Source organism: Octopus sinensis, linkage group LG12 (assembly GCF_006345805.1).
Source record: "Octopus sinensis linkage group LG12, ASM634580v1, whole genome shotgun sequence".
In the NCBI taxonomy this organism is placed as follows: Eukaryota; Metazoa; Mollusca; class Cephalopoda; order Octopoda; family Octopodidae; genus Octopus; species Octopus sinensis.
The window spans coordinates 31,873,881-31,891,204 of NC_043008.1; the positions used below are offsets into that span (position 1 = coordinate 31,873,881).

General features: G+C 35.6%; 1 protein-coding gene across 1 annotated transcript in view; it reads left to right on the plus strand.

The window, feature by feature from the left end:
• The first annotated feature begins 1,094 nt into the window (after positions 1-1,094).
• Positions 1,095-17,324, plus strand: part of LOC115217862 (retinal dehydrogenase 1) — a 30,811-nt gene continuing 14,581 nt past the window's right edge. The window contains exons 1-4 of the mRNA XM_029787574.2: positions 1,095-1,295; positions 9,215-9,319; positions 13,116-13,256; positions 16,840-16,966. Of these exons, the coding sequence (XP_029643434.1) occupies positions 1,242-1,295; positions 9,215-9,319; positions 13,116-13,256; positions 16,840-16,966 (427 nt within the window). The 5' untranslated portion in view covers positions 1,095-1,241. The remainder of the gene's footprint in view (positions 1,296-9,214; positions 9,320-13,115; positions 13,257-16,839; positions 16,967-17,324) is intronic.

Here is a 17,324-nt window from a genome sequence, read left to right on the forward strand (position 1 = left end):
TACTATCCAATCAAAATATTTAGTTTAGGGTCCTGGATCGGCATATCGATTTCATTAATTAAACCTCTTCCGCATCACTCACAACTTATGATCATGTATTTATGATAGAAATCAATAATACGGTAGGGCAGTGGTTCCCAATTTTTCACAACCAAGGACCCCTTCTATTTAAATGAGTTTTCCTACGGACCCGAGGATATGTCATTTAAAAGGTTAATACAAGGGGGATTCTTAGTTTATTCTTTGCCTTTGGTATATTTCCTGCCATACAAATAACGAGATTGGCAAAAGTGGTCGTCACGTATATTTGGCTCGACTACATTTAATGTAGAAATTATCCAACACCAATGAGTCAAAGAGTGAATACCTCTGTGCTGGTGCACAACTTGCAATAACTGCCAAATTCTAACTTCTTAACAAAGTATTATATTTCTTTACAGACAAAATCTAGTGCGCACACATATACATATATATATACATATTTACATATGCATATATACACACATACGCATAAATATGCATGTGCACTTATGCATCTCTATGTGCAAACGAATGCATACTGAACGATTTTGACACTCAGCATGCATTTTGAACAGACCCTGTTGGCAGCTCTAACATACTTGTAGAGTTAATTACATACTAGCAATTTTCTGTAGCACTATTAGGTCAAGAACTGTTTGAAAGTTTCCAATATTACCCAACCTGGAAGAAATGAAAATGGAATAAAACTAGAAAAACTTTTTGACGAACCTCGCCGACAGTTATTTCTATGCAATCTTTTCCCTTGCAAATAGGGTGGATAAATCTCTATTTTTGTTTATTTACTTGTTTTATTTTTCTATATAATTCAAATAGTCGATTTTATTACACAACAGCAGATTTATCAGATATGCAACTCAGTCTACTCTTACTATTCCCCACTTTCTTCTCTTCCCTCCACCACTATCACTACCAACCCATCTCTTTCACTGTTACTACTGATTCACCCTCCCACGACAACCTCACCACCCTATCACATTAAGCCTTATTACCATCACCACCACTAAGACCAATTCTTCTCGATACTCCTCTCGCACTCTAACTACCACTCTGTCACTCCCACCGCCTCCAGTCACTACCACCAACATTACAATCATTACTACTACTAATACTTTAGTGTCACCGCCGCTACCGCTCTTGGTACATAGGATAAAAGCAGAGTGAAGCTTGTCTCAAAAGTCCCTGAATCAGCTCTTGTCACCATGTCTGCAGGAATACCACCACCCATCAAAGATGTGAAGATCAAATACTCCCAGGTAAGACCAGCACAGCGACCCTAAAACTAAAAACAAAATGCAAACGGATAACAGAATATAAATACAAACAAGAATCTGCGAAGGAAAAAAATTGCTTCAGATTTTTATGCATAAAAGAAATATAACTAAAATCCATTCTTCGCAGGACTAGTAATGTTTGAGTTAATTAACTTAGCGGCTCCACCAGGTTCTTGTTAAGCGACAAAACCAGAAATCGTGCATGTGACCACAAAACAATTTAGTGGATCCAATGATAATGTGGCACTAACATTATTCACCTTGTTAAAAATATATTTTGTTATAACATAGTTTGTACAAAAAACATGTTAAGTATAAATACCTGAAGCATTAATGTTTAAGAAAATTTAATGACTTTTGTGTTTCTAAGACGTTAGACAGCTTTAATATGAAACGTGTGTGTGTATGTGCATGAATTAACATTTTGCATTCGTTGCTCGGACAATGCTTTTTGACGCATAACACGGAGTAACAACTAAAACTAGGTTATAGTTTCCTTTATTGTCTCTGCCGTATGTCTCGAGTATTTTTCTGTTCTTTCGTTTGCGTGTGTATATCTATAAACCTGAATGTATAGCTGTATTCATGCATGCAAGTATATATATCTATGGGTGGTGTGCGTATTCCTTCACTTCGCCGGTTTGGCGATGCAAACAAAGATATTGTCACTGGTATATAAATGTAATCCCCGTGATTTAAAACTAGTTGGATAAGTTCCTATTCTCGAAGCTCTTAGCCTTTCAGTCACTCCGTAACTAACTAGGTGCAACCACATAACGTGTTTCGACTAAGAAAATTTATAACACTTAGCCAACCGCTTCCCCTACAAAAGAACTTTTTCTACTCGCTTCAAATGGATTAGTAACAACTCCACTCTTTATTTTGCTAAACAGAATTTATTTTTACTTAGCATATTATTAGAAAATTCAGTAAAAATTGTCGACTAATATGTAAACAGCGGCTCCTGATACAACTAATTAAAGAAATAAAACAAAACAAATGAGCATGTCGAAATCCCTGAACGTGCTAAAACCTGGTGTTGTTTATGAAACTATAATCAAGTTAATTTGTCTTGGTTGTCGTAATTAACTCATTAAATTGTCTACAAAAATAAAACCTCCTTTACGTCCATTGAATATGAAATCGAAATTAATATGGTTTAATTAATTTTTGCAGACACAAGTAAAGTAAGTTGCAAACTGAATGAATGAAGCATGACATTTCTATGTAGTCCCGTATGTTTAGCACTGGGTGTTGTTGTTTACGATTATTAAATGCCGTTAGTAAAACAATGAATGAAAGACAATGAATGAAATATAGAATTTTTTTTTCTTATCTTTTTATTATAGGTTTTGTTATAATGTGAGATAAAACTAGAGAAATAGATAAAACGAATGGAAAAGTTATAAAATTACCCCATATATTATATAGTACATAACCCAGACTGAGCCTTATTGCTAGATGTAGTGCTATTTATTGTATATCATTTGTTAAAATACGAAATGTTATTTCTACATCTTCATGCCGTCGCTGAGCTTGCAGATCTATGATCAAAGGCATTCCTAGTGTGACCGTCCCGTCTTTTTATATGCGAGAAATATTGCCAGCGATTTAGCTGCTATTTCTAGTAGGTCGAGTCATCCTATCGCGTGATGTTCTCATCCTCTCGCTAGTTCGAAATACCATTATGTAGCTGTGTTTTGATTATGTATTAGTACGAACATGCAGGAAAAGAAAAGTTGGGTTTTTAAATGTATTGCATGCATGTGGCCGGGAAGGTACACAAGTATAAGATTTCAGATCTGACAAAGGCCGACTTCTTGAAGTCATTTTATTTTCTTTATCAATTTTGCAAATGTTATTTTTATTCCAGTTACTTTTAAATTTTGTAATTACAATCTTAAAACTTACGTTAATCTTTCTCACCCCTCTTGTTCTAAAAACACATATACATAACCACATACATTTATACAGCATATATAAATATTAGCTGTAAGGACTAAGGAGAGAGATAGAGGCGGGTGATTATTATCAAGTAACTAGCATACTCTGCAGTAACCTTTTGTAATTGTTGTAGGGTGGGAGCTAACATACCTATATTATTCAGTTTCAACAAGAGCGTCGTCATTGAACTAATTCTACAGTTTAACTAAATCTCTTTACATGCGAAGTTCAACTCCCTTTAAATTCAGCTCACTTAAAATCCCATCTGGAGGTGGTTTGATCAACTCCTTCGTCTCTTTAAAATAAGCGGCCCTGTGTTACCAGTTTAGTCAATATAATTTAAGTCTCCCCCATCTCAAACGTTACATCCATAACCTTTTGCTTAATGTTGTCGTAAAACCCTTATTCTTCGAAGTGAAATTTAGATTTGCTGTTAATTAATTAAACCGCTTTTTACATTCAGTTACCTGAAATTGAAACTGTCCACCACAATTTTAGTCAAATTTTTGCAGTATTCCGAACATCAGATAACTTAGGAAAAAGTTATATTACAAAATCCTTTCAAAATTGGGGTAATTAGTTTATTCATAACTTTTTTGTGTTGCAAGATTCCTAATGTAAAACTGTGTTGAAACATTGTATTTCGGGTTGGTTATTTATATTTCTGCTTCTCTCGTTTACCACTGCTGTATAACGAAAGATTACCAGACAATGGACACGAGTTAGAATAAGAACAGTAATAAATGAGTGAAGTGCGAATATATAGTGCGTGTGTTTATTTGGCAAAAAAAAAAAACCGTCCCAAAATACTTTTATTTTTTTATTAAATTTTACATATACGTTTTCGACCGCGTAGTCTTCAGTTATCTTTTGTTCTAGTCATTGAAATGTAGCATGCTGGGACACTGCTTTGAAGTCGAACAAATCAACCTCAGTGCTTTTTTTTTTTTTTCTATAGCCTGGTACTTTATTCGGTTAATATAGGGCGTAACAAATATCAGAAAATCAAAAAAAAATGTGTGTAATAGGTGTAAAACAACTTCCTATGAACGAATATGAAAAAAAAAATTCGCGCACGCGAAAGGGGGGTGGGGGAGAGGCCTCGGAAAATTCACATCGGGAAGTTCCGAAAGCGTCTGAGGAGCTGACCCGGGCACCAAAACAAAAAAAAATAGTGTAATGTGTAAAACAACTTGCTCTAAACGAATATGACAAAAAAAATGCGCTCTCGCGAAAGAGGGGTGGGGGAGAGGCCTCGGAATATTTATATCGGGAATTTCCGAAAGCGTCTGAACCGGGCACAAAAACAAAAACAAAACAGCGTAATAGGTGTAAAACAACTTGCTCTAAACGACTATCACGAAAAAAATGCGCGCTCGCGAAAGGGGGGTGGGGGAGAGGCTTCGGAATTTCACATCTTCAGTCCACGGCCTTTAAACTAAGAAAAAAATAGTGTAATTGGTGTAAAACTACTTGTTCTAAACGAGTATCAAGAACACACACTCACACATGAATCATAAACTCCGTATTTCGCAAAAAAAAAAATTAACAAAGAGAAGAAATTCTGGAAAAAGTGAAGAAATGTTGGATCTCATTCCTTGGTTAAAGCTATTTTAAACATTAAATTTATGCTTTTCTTTGAAATAGTTCAGATATATGCAATTCTTCTCACTTATTAAGATGCATTTATCAGAAAAAAAGACAGAAAAAATTATTATTTTGTGTCAATCCTTCCCTAATTATCCTTTATTAATAGTTTTGGCGTGTATTTTTTTCCCAAATTTATTTTTTCACCTTTACAACACTGTTTAGTAAAGCAATTAATTATCTTTATAATTTGCATATTTGACTTATTAATCAAAATTCTCTAGATGTAATATATACTAAGTAATGCATCCTTCATTTATGTGTTCCGTTCTGTATTATGCATGCGTGACTGTTTGTATGTAAGTGTGTTTAACTGTGCACATGAATGTGAATATTAAGAACATATTTATTTACTATGATTGTTATTTTCAGAACAAATAAATCTTTTGGCTGTTATGTTATTGATGTTATTATTATTGCTAGTTAAAGGGTGGTGACTTGGCTGAATATTTTGAGTCTTGTAGTATGTAGTTGTGTTAGTCAATATTCTGAGTTCAAATCCAACTCATTTCTTTATCATCATTATCGATGGACCACTCAAAGAGGTATGTATACATTATCATTTTCGTAACATAATTCTGTAGTATTTCAAGATGTTTCTGACACGTATTTTGATTCACATGGCGGAGATCCAACATTTCTTCACTTTTTCCAGAATTTCTTCTCTTTATTTTTTTTTTTTGCGAAATACGGAGTTTATGATTCATGTGTGAGTGTGTGTTCTTGATACTCGTTTAGAACAAGTAGTTTTACACCAATTACACTATTTTTTTAGTTTTAAAAGGCCGTGGACTGAAGATGTGAAATTTCCGAAGCCTCTCCCCCACCCCCCTTTCGCGAGCGCGCATTTTTTTCATGATAGTCGTTTAGAGCAAGTTGTTTTACACACGCTATTACGTTTTTTGTTTTTGTGCCCGGTTCAGACGCTTTCGGAAATTCCCGATATAAATATTCCGAGGCCTCTCCCCCACCCCTCTTTCGCGAGAGCGCATTTTTTTTTGTCATATTCGTTTAGAGCAAGTTGTTTTAACACACATTACACTATTTTTTTTTGTTTTGGTGCCCGGGTCAGCTCCTCAGACGCTTTCGGAACTTCCCGATGTGAATTTTCCGAGGCCTCTCCCCCACCCCCCTTTCGCGTGCGCGAATTTTTTTTTCATATTCGTTCATAGGAAGTTGTTTTACACCTATTACACACATTTTTTTTTTGATTTTCTGATATTTGTTACGCCCTATATTAACCCTTTATTCTAGCGGCACCTTTTTGCCGAAACGCTATGTTGGAGCGGGTCATCAACCAGCGCCAGTTGTCAGACGGTGGTAACGGACAAACACACGTTTATTCATATATACCTCGTGCTTCTTTCAGTTTCTGTCTTGCAAACCCACTTACAAGGCTTTGGTCAGCCCGCGGATATAGTAGAAAACAAGGTTCCGCGCACTGAGACTGAACTTGGAACCATGTGGTTCGGAAGCAAGTTTCTTACTACACAACGACGGTTGATGATTTTTTTTTTCTTTTTATAAAGAAACGAAATATATAAACAATTCGATAAATTTTCATGATCTTTGACAGTATAATAAGACAAATGGGACACATTGTAGGACATTCAAAATACTTTCGCTCTATATTGTACATGGTTGTGTAAGTCATTAATAGCTTTCAAAAATGCTTGCAATTTACGTAAACTCAAATTTTAAAAATTATTTCTGTTTCTTCTATTTATACTTTAAACTAAAGTATAAAACTAAACTGGAACTCTTCTTGTCAGGGGTTCCAGATGAACCTACCTCTCGGCAGGAAACACAGATGCGGGCAGCAGCGTCGAACTCCCTTGTTGTTGACCAAGTACCACGTATCAGAGGTGGTTTCACATACTAGTGTAGCTCATTCAACTGTGGTGCCCCAGCATGGCCGCAGCTTTCGGGCTGAAACATTTTTAAGAATTAAGGATTATATGTTCATAATGAATAATATATAGCCATTATTGATGTTAGATACATATGTGCATATAACTTGAATGGTTAACATGAATTTATACCACACACACCTGCCTTTTCATTATGTTCTTATGCTTTTGGAATTTGACAAAGATAGGTATAGATCTGTGCTCCGCAAACTTTTTCACTTGCAGTACACTTATATACTTTCCAAAATTTAGCAGCACACCTGAACTAAAAATATAAGTAAAAGCATAGGAAAAAGAATTCATTCGGGTTACACTGCGGCACACTTAGCATCTTGTGGCATACTGGTTGCAGAGCACTGATATAGATTACAACAATATTGGTATTAGTATATTTCGTAAAATATATTTGCCAACTAAATGTGGCGGTCCTATAGAGGACAATGTTACTGTTGTTTTTTAGCCCCAGGAAGACATCTCCTCCAGCTGGCCTACGACACAGTCTGTGTCTGATTAGTATTTGCAAGGGAGATCAACGCTCCCATCTCTAGCCTTATGTGATACATACAGACCCAGGTTTCTGGGTGGTTACCCATCTTGAGTGTGTTAATCACTGGCTAGCAATGAACTCCTTCCACTTATTTTACTTAAAAAAGAGAATAAGTTCATACCTTTTTAACCATAAACTAACTTGTGTGCTTGATCGATGTGCAACCTTTAAAAATAAATAGCCTTTACTAATCGATCTTTGGTATTGCCAAGTTCAAAGTCTCTCTTTTTTTCTTTGGTAAACTATCAAAAAGTGTCTCAGTATACTAGGGCAGTCCTAAGCTTTACACATCTTACTATAATAGGCGTTATGTCCATCTGTCCATATCTTCCTCTGTTCCCTCTTCACAGCCAGACAGCTTACGATATGTTTTCAGATTACAAGGACGGTCGTCAGGAAGGTTTCTAGCATTAAAAAATCAGAAAGCATGATCATTTCGTGGTTATTGATTTTGTTTTCTTTTAATTGATAAGCCACCGTCATACTGTTTCCTTGCCTTGACATCACATGATAGTTGAGTGTCGCTATAATTCAAGTACTGTCCTTTGTTTCCAATACTCTGTGAAATATTACCTTACTTAGAAATGAGTGAGGGTTGGTGACAGGAAGGGCATCTAACCTAAGGAAATACGCCTCAACAAATTCCAGTTGACCCATGCTAGCATGGAATGGTGGATATTAAAATGATTTTATCTTTTACTATTTTACTTGTTTCAGTCATTTGACTGTGGCCATGCTGGAGCACCGCCTTTTAGTCAAGCAACTCGACTCCAGGACTTACTCTTTTTTAAGCCTAGTACTTATTCTATCGGCCTTTTTTCCAAACTGCTAAGTTACGGGGATGTAAACACACCAGCATCAGTTGTCAAGCGATGTTGTGGGGATTAATATATATATATTGACTGATGACTGAGGGCTTCGAATGTCCCGTCCTGTGGTTCTTGTGTCGTCTCCTTGGTGTTTCACGTTCTTGTCCATGTTTGTATTTATTTTTTACTGTTTATATATATATATATATATATATATATATACATACATACATACATATATACATACATACAACAGGCTTCTTTCAGTTTCTGTCTACCAAATCCACTCACAAGGCTTTGGTTGGCCCAAGGCTATAGTAGAAGACACTTGCCCAAAGTTCCATGCAGTGGGACTGAACCCGGAACCATGTGGCTCGTAAGCAAGCTACTTACCACACAGCCACTCCTACACCTATGTCTATAGTCTTGTACAAAGTTCATGAAATGTACATGCAACATCTGTAGGCATCACTGTAAAATGCAGACAGATAACACTATTTCATGTTGAGATCATTCTATTAATTGTTTTACTTGTAAAACACCTACAAAAGATTCATTCACTGATTTACAAGTAGCTGGGATTATTTTCCTGACATTTCTTGACCAAATTTATTAAGATGTTTGTTTTTTTTTCTTATCAATAAGAGTATAATTTTAATTAAAATCCCATGGCTTGTTACATTCATTTAAGCACCCTTATTGTTTTCATACATTAGGAATCCCTGTCTTTTTTTATCTAGTTATTTTAAAGTTATCGCATCACTGTGTCCTTGCACTAAAATTTATGAATTGCAATGACATTGTACTTCACTGATGAGGTTCAGTAAGACTGAAACATGTCAAGAGTTGTCATACTACCAAAGATAAATCTTTTTTTTTTTTTACTGCATTATTTCCTTAATTTAATTTTTTCTTGACTAAAATTAATCATTAAGATATTTTCTTTCCTTGCTAAGAGAATTTTAAAGATTACTGGTTTGCTGCACTATGTTAACACCTACTTCATTTAATTAACCAATATTTGTTTGTTTGTTTATTCTACAGATCTTCATCAACAATGAATTTGTGAATTCAGTCAGTGGCAAAACCTTTCCAACTCTGAATCCCTGTCATGGAGAACCTATTTGTCAGGTCCAGGAAAGTGACAAAGTAAGCATTATTTTATCTTGTTTTCTTATCTGTAGATTTAATACAGAGAAATCTGACTATATTATTGTCTTTCATTTAGTAGTGCTTTAACATTGACACTTGCATTTGGCTTTTAGTTGTTCAATTATGGGAACTAACTACACATAATCACTAAATTATTGTGAAAGTGGTTGGATATTCCACATGTAGCTATGAGATTATGAAGTTTATAACCATGTAGTTTCAAGTTCAGTCCTACTAACTGGCACTTTGGGCAAGTGTCTTCTATTATAATTCTCATACCAACCAAAATTGTGTGAATTTAGTTGACAGAAACTAAAAGACCCTTGTGTTGTGTGAACACCAAAGCTTTGTGAGTGGATTTGGTTGGTGGGAACTGAAAGAGGTCCATTGTGTGTGGGTACATGTGTGTTTGTCTCCTTGTCTTGAAGTCACTTGATAGTTGTAAATGATTGTCACTGTCATACAAGTGATGTTGTTCATTTCCAAAATGTTGCATTCAAAAAGTAATGGTTTTAAAGAAGAAAAATACATTATGTAAAAAAAAATATAACATTTTAAATACAAACAATAGAAAAACAAAAAAAAAATGTGATTCAACCCATTATTTAGTTTAAATGTCAGAGCATTACCGGATTTAAAAAAATCCTGCTACATTATAATTTCCATGAGATAGAGCAGAAACAATGTTACTGTTTATTTACTGCTTTAATAGATTAATAAATAGGAAAACTGAGACTCACACAAATTCAACCACTTCAATACTAAAGCCACTAAAAATACTTTCCCAATGAATGGTAAATGTCTTTTTATAAACAATAAGGTATAGTCTTTGAAATCTCATAGATGACAGATGCAAGACATCATATAGGTTAAGCGAAAAATCTTAAAACAAGATTATCAATATAGTTATTCAGAAGAAATAAGATAATTCACTTCATATATGTGAAACCTAAAGTGTCAAAGTATTATTTTTTAAATCAGCTGATTGGTCAAAGAAACAGTATGCTTCATACTTGAACATATTTGAAAAACTTCACTATCTTAAAAATATTGTGTGCTTAATATATTTATTGACCTTTATACATTAAGAGTACCTCCTCACCATCTCTCAGTTTCTCCCTTTCCAGTTGGGAAACTATGCATCTCCTCTTTTGTTTGATGCCTGTTCTTACCCCTCTATCATACTTTCACCTCCTTTGATACTATACTACACTCAATTGAGGGTTCTTGGAAGTGTTCATTTGTGCTGGAGCCGTGTAAAAATCACCCAGTACACTCGGTAAAATGGTTGGCATTAGGAAGGGCATTCAGCTGCAGAAACCATGCCAAAGCAGACATTGGAGTTTGAAGCAGTCCTCTTGCTTGTTGGTTCCTGTTGAACCATTTAACTTATGCCAACATGGAAAATAGATGTTAAATAATGATGAGGATGTAACAGCTGAACATATTGAATTCAAAGTTGGAATTGGTTTCTTTTTCACCAGAAGTTAAAAATTTCCCTCTGTGTAAATAAGTTCTTGATTATTCTTACTGGCAGTTGCATCTTAATGTTTACTTTTTTTTTTTTTTTTCTTACATGAATGGTTAAATCTTCCATTCAGACAGGTCTTATTTTCCATGTCCCCTTTCTCTGGCATATTTCAAATGCTACAGAGAAAAAAAAATTGACTTTTATACACACATACATTCATATATACATACAAAGTTAATATACTAATGATCTAAGATTTGTCGGGTTTTTTTAATTTTTTTCCCCACACATGCTTTATAATCACTTCCTTTGTATTATCCTCCTTCAATCTGAAATTATGAATATTACGTTATTCTCAGTCATCAGCCTACCATCAGTAACTGTCAAGTTGCATTTTATTATTCAAGGTCTTACAGCTTACATTCTTTCCTCTTTAAATGCCTCTCCATTAATTTCTCTGTCTGTTTCCCCACTTCCCTTTTCACTGTCTTGCTGTTTCTATATAATTTTGCTCCTAACATCTTTCTCTTTCTTTTTTGCAACCAATTCATATACTTTCACATCACTTAATCGTTCTCATAACCCAGTTTCTACCTGTCTGATATAAACTTTAACATCCCATCCTTTACATTTTTTTTTCCTTCTTTCTATTCTTTTTGTTCCTCTTATCTTTTAGATTTCTTTTTCCGTCTTTTTAAAAGTTAATACTTCTTTTACACGTGTACACATTTGCATATGTGCCCTGGTTTTTAGAGTATGCTCACCATATTTTTGTGTATTAGAAGAGGCAACAAAGAAGTTGGTATCAGAAGGGCATTTGGTTATATCAACCAGGACAAGACTAACATGTTATATATTGCTGGTCACAAAGCAGTTCCTTGCATTCTTTTAACTTTCAAATTATGCCACCATACTGTCTGGGCAGCTTGGCAGACAAGCCAACAAATGTTGCCTCAAACAGTCTAATCTAAGAGCAGACATGAAACAATAAGAATATTTTCTCCATTCACATTTTAAATCTTAATCCATTCTTCTGTTAATTTTTTAATCCTATATTCATGTACTTCATATTTTGTTTCATAACTTGATATTTTGATTTAGATATTGCTTTGTATTATTTCAAATAAATTGTCCCTTAATTCTTGGACCGTGTGTGTTGGTGCAGGTGTGGCTGTGTAGTTAAGTTTGTTTCCTAACCACATGGTTTTGGTTTCACTCCCACTGTATGGCACCTTAGGCAAGTATTTCCTCAGGCCAACCAAAGTTTTGAAAGTGGATTTGGTAATAAGAAACTGAAAGAAGTCCATCATATACATATGTTTGTGTCATTCATTTCTAATATTCAGCAAAAACATGCCTGGCCATGGGGCAATATTATTTTGCTTGGAAACAGATTATAGTTGGTGACAGGAAGGACATCCTAACATAGAAAAACCTGCCTCAGCAAACTCCATCTGACCCATTCAAGCATGGAAAAGTGGACATTAAAACAATAAGCGTATCATCATCCTCATTTAATGTCCATTTTCCCTGCTGACGTAGGATGGATGGTTTGACAGATAGCTGGGCAGATGACCGCACCAAGATTCACTATCTGTTTTGGCATGATTTTTACAGCTGGATGCCCTTCCAAATACCTTCCATTTTACTGTGTGGACTGGTTGCTTTTTACGTGGCACCAGCACTAGTGGGCACACCAAGTAACTTGCAAGACAAAGATCCTTTGAGGTGGGGAAGTGTCATTGGAGGAGGTGACCTTGTGCCAGGTGACGAGAGGTTAGTGTGACTGAAGGATAGAAACAGGTGTCTTGCTGTAGTGTTTACCCAATTAGAGGTAGAGAGCAAGAGAGAGATGTTAGCATGTATACATGTAAAATGAAGTTTCAGTAATTGATATTCTAGTTTGTTCAAACACTTGAACTACTTATTCATTGAATTTTCAATCAAGTGGTGAAGAATTCCTCTAACTCTTAATGTAATCTTCCGATATATTTTACAAAGACTCTTAGCAGTTAATTTACAATAGACTGATGGCTATAAAAATGTTGAAATATGTCATATTTAATACAAGAATTTTTCATCTATTTATAATTGAAAGTTAATTCTTTTTAAAAAATTGAGTTTCTGAAAAGAGCAAGTTGAAAGAAAATATTTATTGATTTAATTTGAATTGATTTTGTGCGTGAGGGAGATATAATTGAGTTTGTATGCATGGGTGAAAGTGGGTTGAGGTTGATTGTAATTCACTACAATTGATTTTTTTTTATATTTAAAAATTTGTTTCATTTACCTTTATTTCTGTTTTTATCAATATGTTTGCAGGCTGATGTAGACAAAGCTGTAGCAGCTGCTAAAGCTGCTTTCAAGTGGGGCTCAGAATGGCGCCGTACAGATGCAAGCAAAAGAGGTTTGCTGCTCAACAAGTTGGCTGACTTGATTGAGAGAGACCTTGTCTATGCTGCAGTAAGTAATAGTAGTATTCATGTAATTCTTTTCCTTTTCTGATTTGCTCTGCTGCTATTTTTAATTGTGACTGCTCAGATGCCTTAGATTTTTATTGTTGCTTTTTTTTCTCATGACCTCAAATTACATTTGTGTGTGTTATATATACTAGCACTATGACCCGGCGTCGGGTCATAGTGCTAGCGCATGCATATACAGCTGCATGCCTGCATACATACACACAAGTATTGTCCAAATCTCCGACCAATCACATACATTGGCATTTAATTGGCGTGTTAAGTTTCGGGCATTTTGATTGGGTTTTGGATAGAAAATTCACAAAAAAGTCACTTCTATTGATTTTTTAATGGCTTTGGGTGACTGGGGAAATGTAAAGATGTGCACGACCATCTTTGAACGGTTTTGAATGACCATAGAAAGTGCTAGCCCTCTAACTGAAAAATGGTGTGTATAAAGGACACACACACATTTTGCTATATATATATATATATATACTAGCAGTATCGCCCGGCGTTGCTCGGGTTTGTAAGGGAAATAACTATATAAGCATTTTTAGAGAGTTATAGCCAAAGAATAGCAAAAAATGCATTAAAAATGGAAAAAATATGATGGTAAATTTTTTGAAAAATCGTTGACTCATCGTAGACATTTTTAGAGAGTTACTTCCTTATATAATAGCGAAAAAATGCATTAAAATGGAAAAAAAACGATGGTAAATTTTTTTTTAAATCGTAGACTCATGTAGACGCTTTCTTAGCCATTTCTGTTTTGGTGTCTTCAAGCCATGAAGTCGTTGTTCTAAAAGAACGCTGGTCTCCTTGACAATGCATTACGACGTTGATTTCCTTACATTCCCTTCCCCACAGGTGCAGGTGTGAGCGTGGACGCCAACTCCGCTGCCATCGACACACGAAAAATTATGCATTAAAATGGAATAAAAAATGATGTTAAATTATTTTTAAAATCGTAGACTCATCGTAGACGCGCGCTAATACTCAGACGGGCTCGATATGAATCACGACTATAAGCTACCCGAATTTGGTTAAACTGCACCGCAAAATGTGGGAGTAGTTAGGAATCTAAATCGAAGGGGACAGACACTCACACAACTACAGTTTTATATATATAGATATACATAGCGCAGTAGTGGTGAGATGTGACAGCAAAGAAAAGCATACATTCGCTCTCTGCATGCAATTAGACTCGGAAAGTTCGTGAGGAACCCATTGACCCAATTTGCTGACTTTTCCGATAGCACACAGGTCTCAATGAATGGTTGAATGACCAAATCCAAGCTTCTCTGCTAGTTCCTCAACAGTTACGATGAGATTTTGTTCCACCAGGGTTTTCAGGATGTCCTTGTCGAGTTCTACAGATCTTTCAGGATGAGGCTCATCTTCTAGGCTGTTCCAATATAGCTTTGAAAAAAATAGCTGTTAAAATCGAAATGCACTCTTCAAAACTTGCACTATGAATAAGGACAAGATAAAATTACTACCTGCTTTTATAGCAAGTTAATATAAGTAGTTTATCCCATTCCCCTCTGACTTTTAGTTCAAGCTGTTGAAAAAACCGCATTATTATATATATATATATACATACATACATACATATACACACACTATCTCTCTCACACACATGCACACATTTATATTCTGTTATTCTTTTATATGTTTCAGCCTTGAGGTTGTGGCCATGCTGGATCATGTGTGTGTGTGTGTGTGTCTATCTGTCTGTCTGTCTGTATGTATATATGTATATGTATGTGTGTGAACAATAATATTTTCAACAGATGTGTTGCAAATGTATCTGATTGTTCTCAAGCTTCAATACTGTGTGTGTGTATGTATGTGTGTGTGTGTGTGTGTGTGTGTTTGTTTACTTTATTACTAACACAAGCCACTACGGTTATTTAATGTAAAGTCCTCCTCAAATCACTATCTCTGGCTATTTACTCTCTTCCAAGAACATTTTCACTCACACTTATGTGTTAGCTTCCCATACATTTTACTCATGTATCTATCAGCGTGATAGAGAGAAACAAATATTACATCTAGTTTCACTTTATTCGTTGCCCACTGTGTGTGTGCGTGTGGTGTAAACCAGACTAAGAAAAGCATTTGACACACACACCAGAATGTGAGTTTTCTGTAAATTTTGCTTAATTGGAGTTTAAATTTTAAAAACTGGACCTGACCTGACATGACGCGATGCATTGTACTCTCAAAACTGCTAGGTAAATTGTAATTGAAGAAATCCTATATTGTAGATTTGTATAACTCCCAAAGGGAGGCAGATAAAATCTGCCTTTTATAATAAGAGATATATATATATATATATATATCTGTCCAATCCATGCTATATCGGAAAACACTAAATGAATGGTGTGTGTGTATATATAAAAAACAATATCAAACACACTCAGAAAGTATGTTTTTTTTTACAATTTGTAGGTAGATTGCACTTATAGGCATAACACCATTTTGCTTATAGTCCTAGACAGTGATTTAGCTTGCATCAGACCTCATTTTGAGTACGTGGTGTTGACAAGTCACAAAAATGATGAAACATTGATGTCTACTGCTCTTGAATGGAACCAGATGCAAGTTCTCATTTGTCTACGACTTTCAGATGTTTTAACGCCAGGTGAATGGATGAGAATATATTCTCTTACACCTATAAACACAGCACACCCACTAACTAGCAGAGCACATACCTTGTGTATATATATTTTTTCATATCGTTTATATCCTTCAAGCTGCTTCTAATTTATATTTGAATGTAGGGTGACCTGCTGTGCTTGAGGAGACCTATGGAGTCAAGTACATCAAAATAAATATCAAATGGAAATTGTAGTTGTGATACCTGTGCCGGTGGCATGTAAAAAGCACCATCCGAACGTGGCCGATGCCAGCGCTGCCTTGACTGGCTTCTGTGCAGATAGCACCTAAAAAGCCCCTACTGCACTCACGGAATGGTTGGCGTTAGGAAGGGCATCCAGCTGTGGAAACACTGCCAGATCAAATTGGAGCCTGGTGCAGCCTCCTGGCTTCCCAGACTCCGGTCGAACCATCCAACCCATGCTAGCACGGAAAACGGACGTTAAACGATGATGATGGTATTCCATTGGTACGATGATAAAGGTTCCAACTAGTCCAATCAACGGAACTGTGTGCTTGTGAAATTAAAGTACAAGTGGCTGAGCACTCCACAGACATGCATGCCATTAACATACTTCTCAGGGATGTTCACTATGACAAGGCATATGTGCATTATTGTTCTTTTGCCTCGATATCATATGATAGATGTAAATGGATATCACTGTCATGCAAGCAGTGTCTGTCATTTCTGATTTTCCATAAAAACATTTGGTTATGAGGGAAATATTAGCTTACTTGGAAACAGGTGAGGATTGGTGACAGGAAGGACATCCAGCCATAGAAAATCTGTCTCAACAAATGCTACTTATCCCAGGCAAGCATAGAAAAGTAGAAAGTGATGATTTCATTATATAAGCATTGGGTGTCATCCAATAATGTCCTGAGTGTCATATCTGTTTTCTAATTCCTGTTCATTGTTGTAGAGTCTGGAAACATTGGATTGTGGCAAACCTTACAAAGCAGCATTTGGTGATATAGCATTTAGTGTCAATTGTCTACGATATTATGCTGGTTGGGCAGACAAGGTTGAAGGAAAGACAATTCCAGTGGGTAAGTTCAGAACTCTTGTTTCTCCGTTTCTGTCCAACACCCTTGATCTACCGCTCTTTCTTTCTCTGCTTCGTTTTCTCTCGTTCGTTTTCTTTCTTTCTCTTGTTCATTTTCTTTCCTTCTCTTGTTCGTTTTCTCTCATTCGTTTTCTTTCCTTTTCTCAATTTTCTTTCCTTTTCTCAATTTTCTTTCCTTTTCTCGTATTTTCTTTCCTTCTCTCACTCGCTTTCTTTCTTTCTCTCCTTTGCTTTCTTCTCTCCTTCGCTTTCTTTCCTTCTCTCGCTCGCTTTCTTTCCTTCTCTCACTCGCTTTCTTTCCTTCTCTTGCTCTCTTTCTTTCCTTCTCTCGCTCTCTTTCT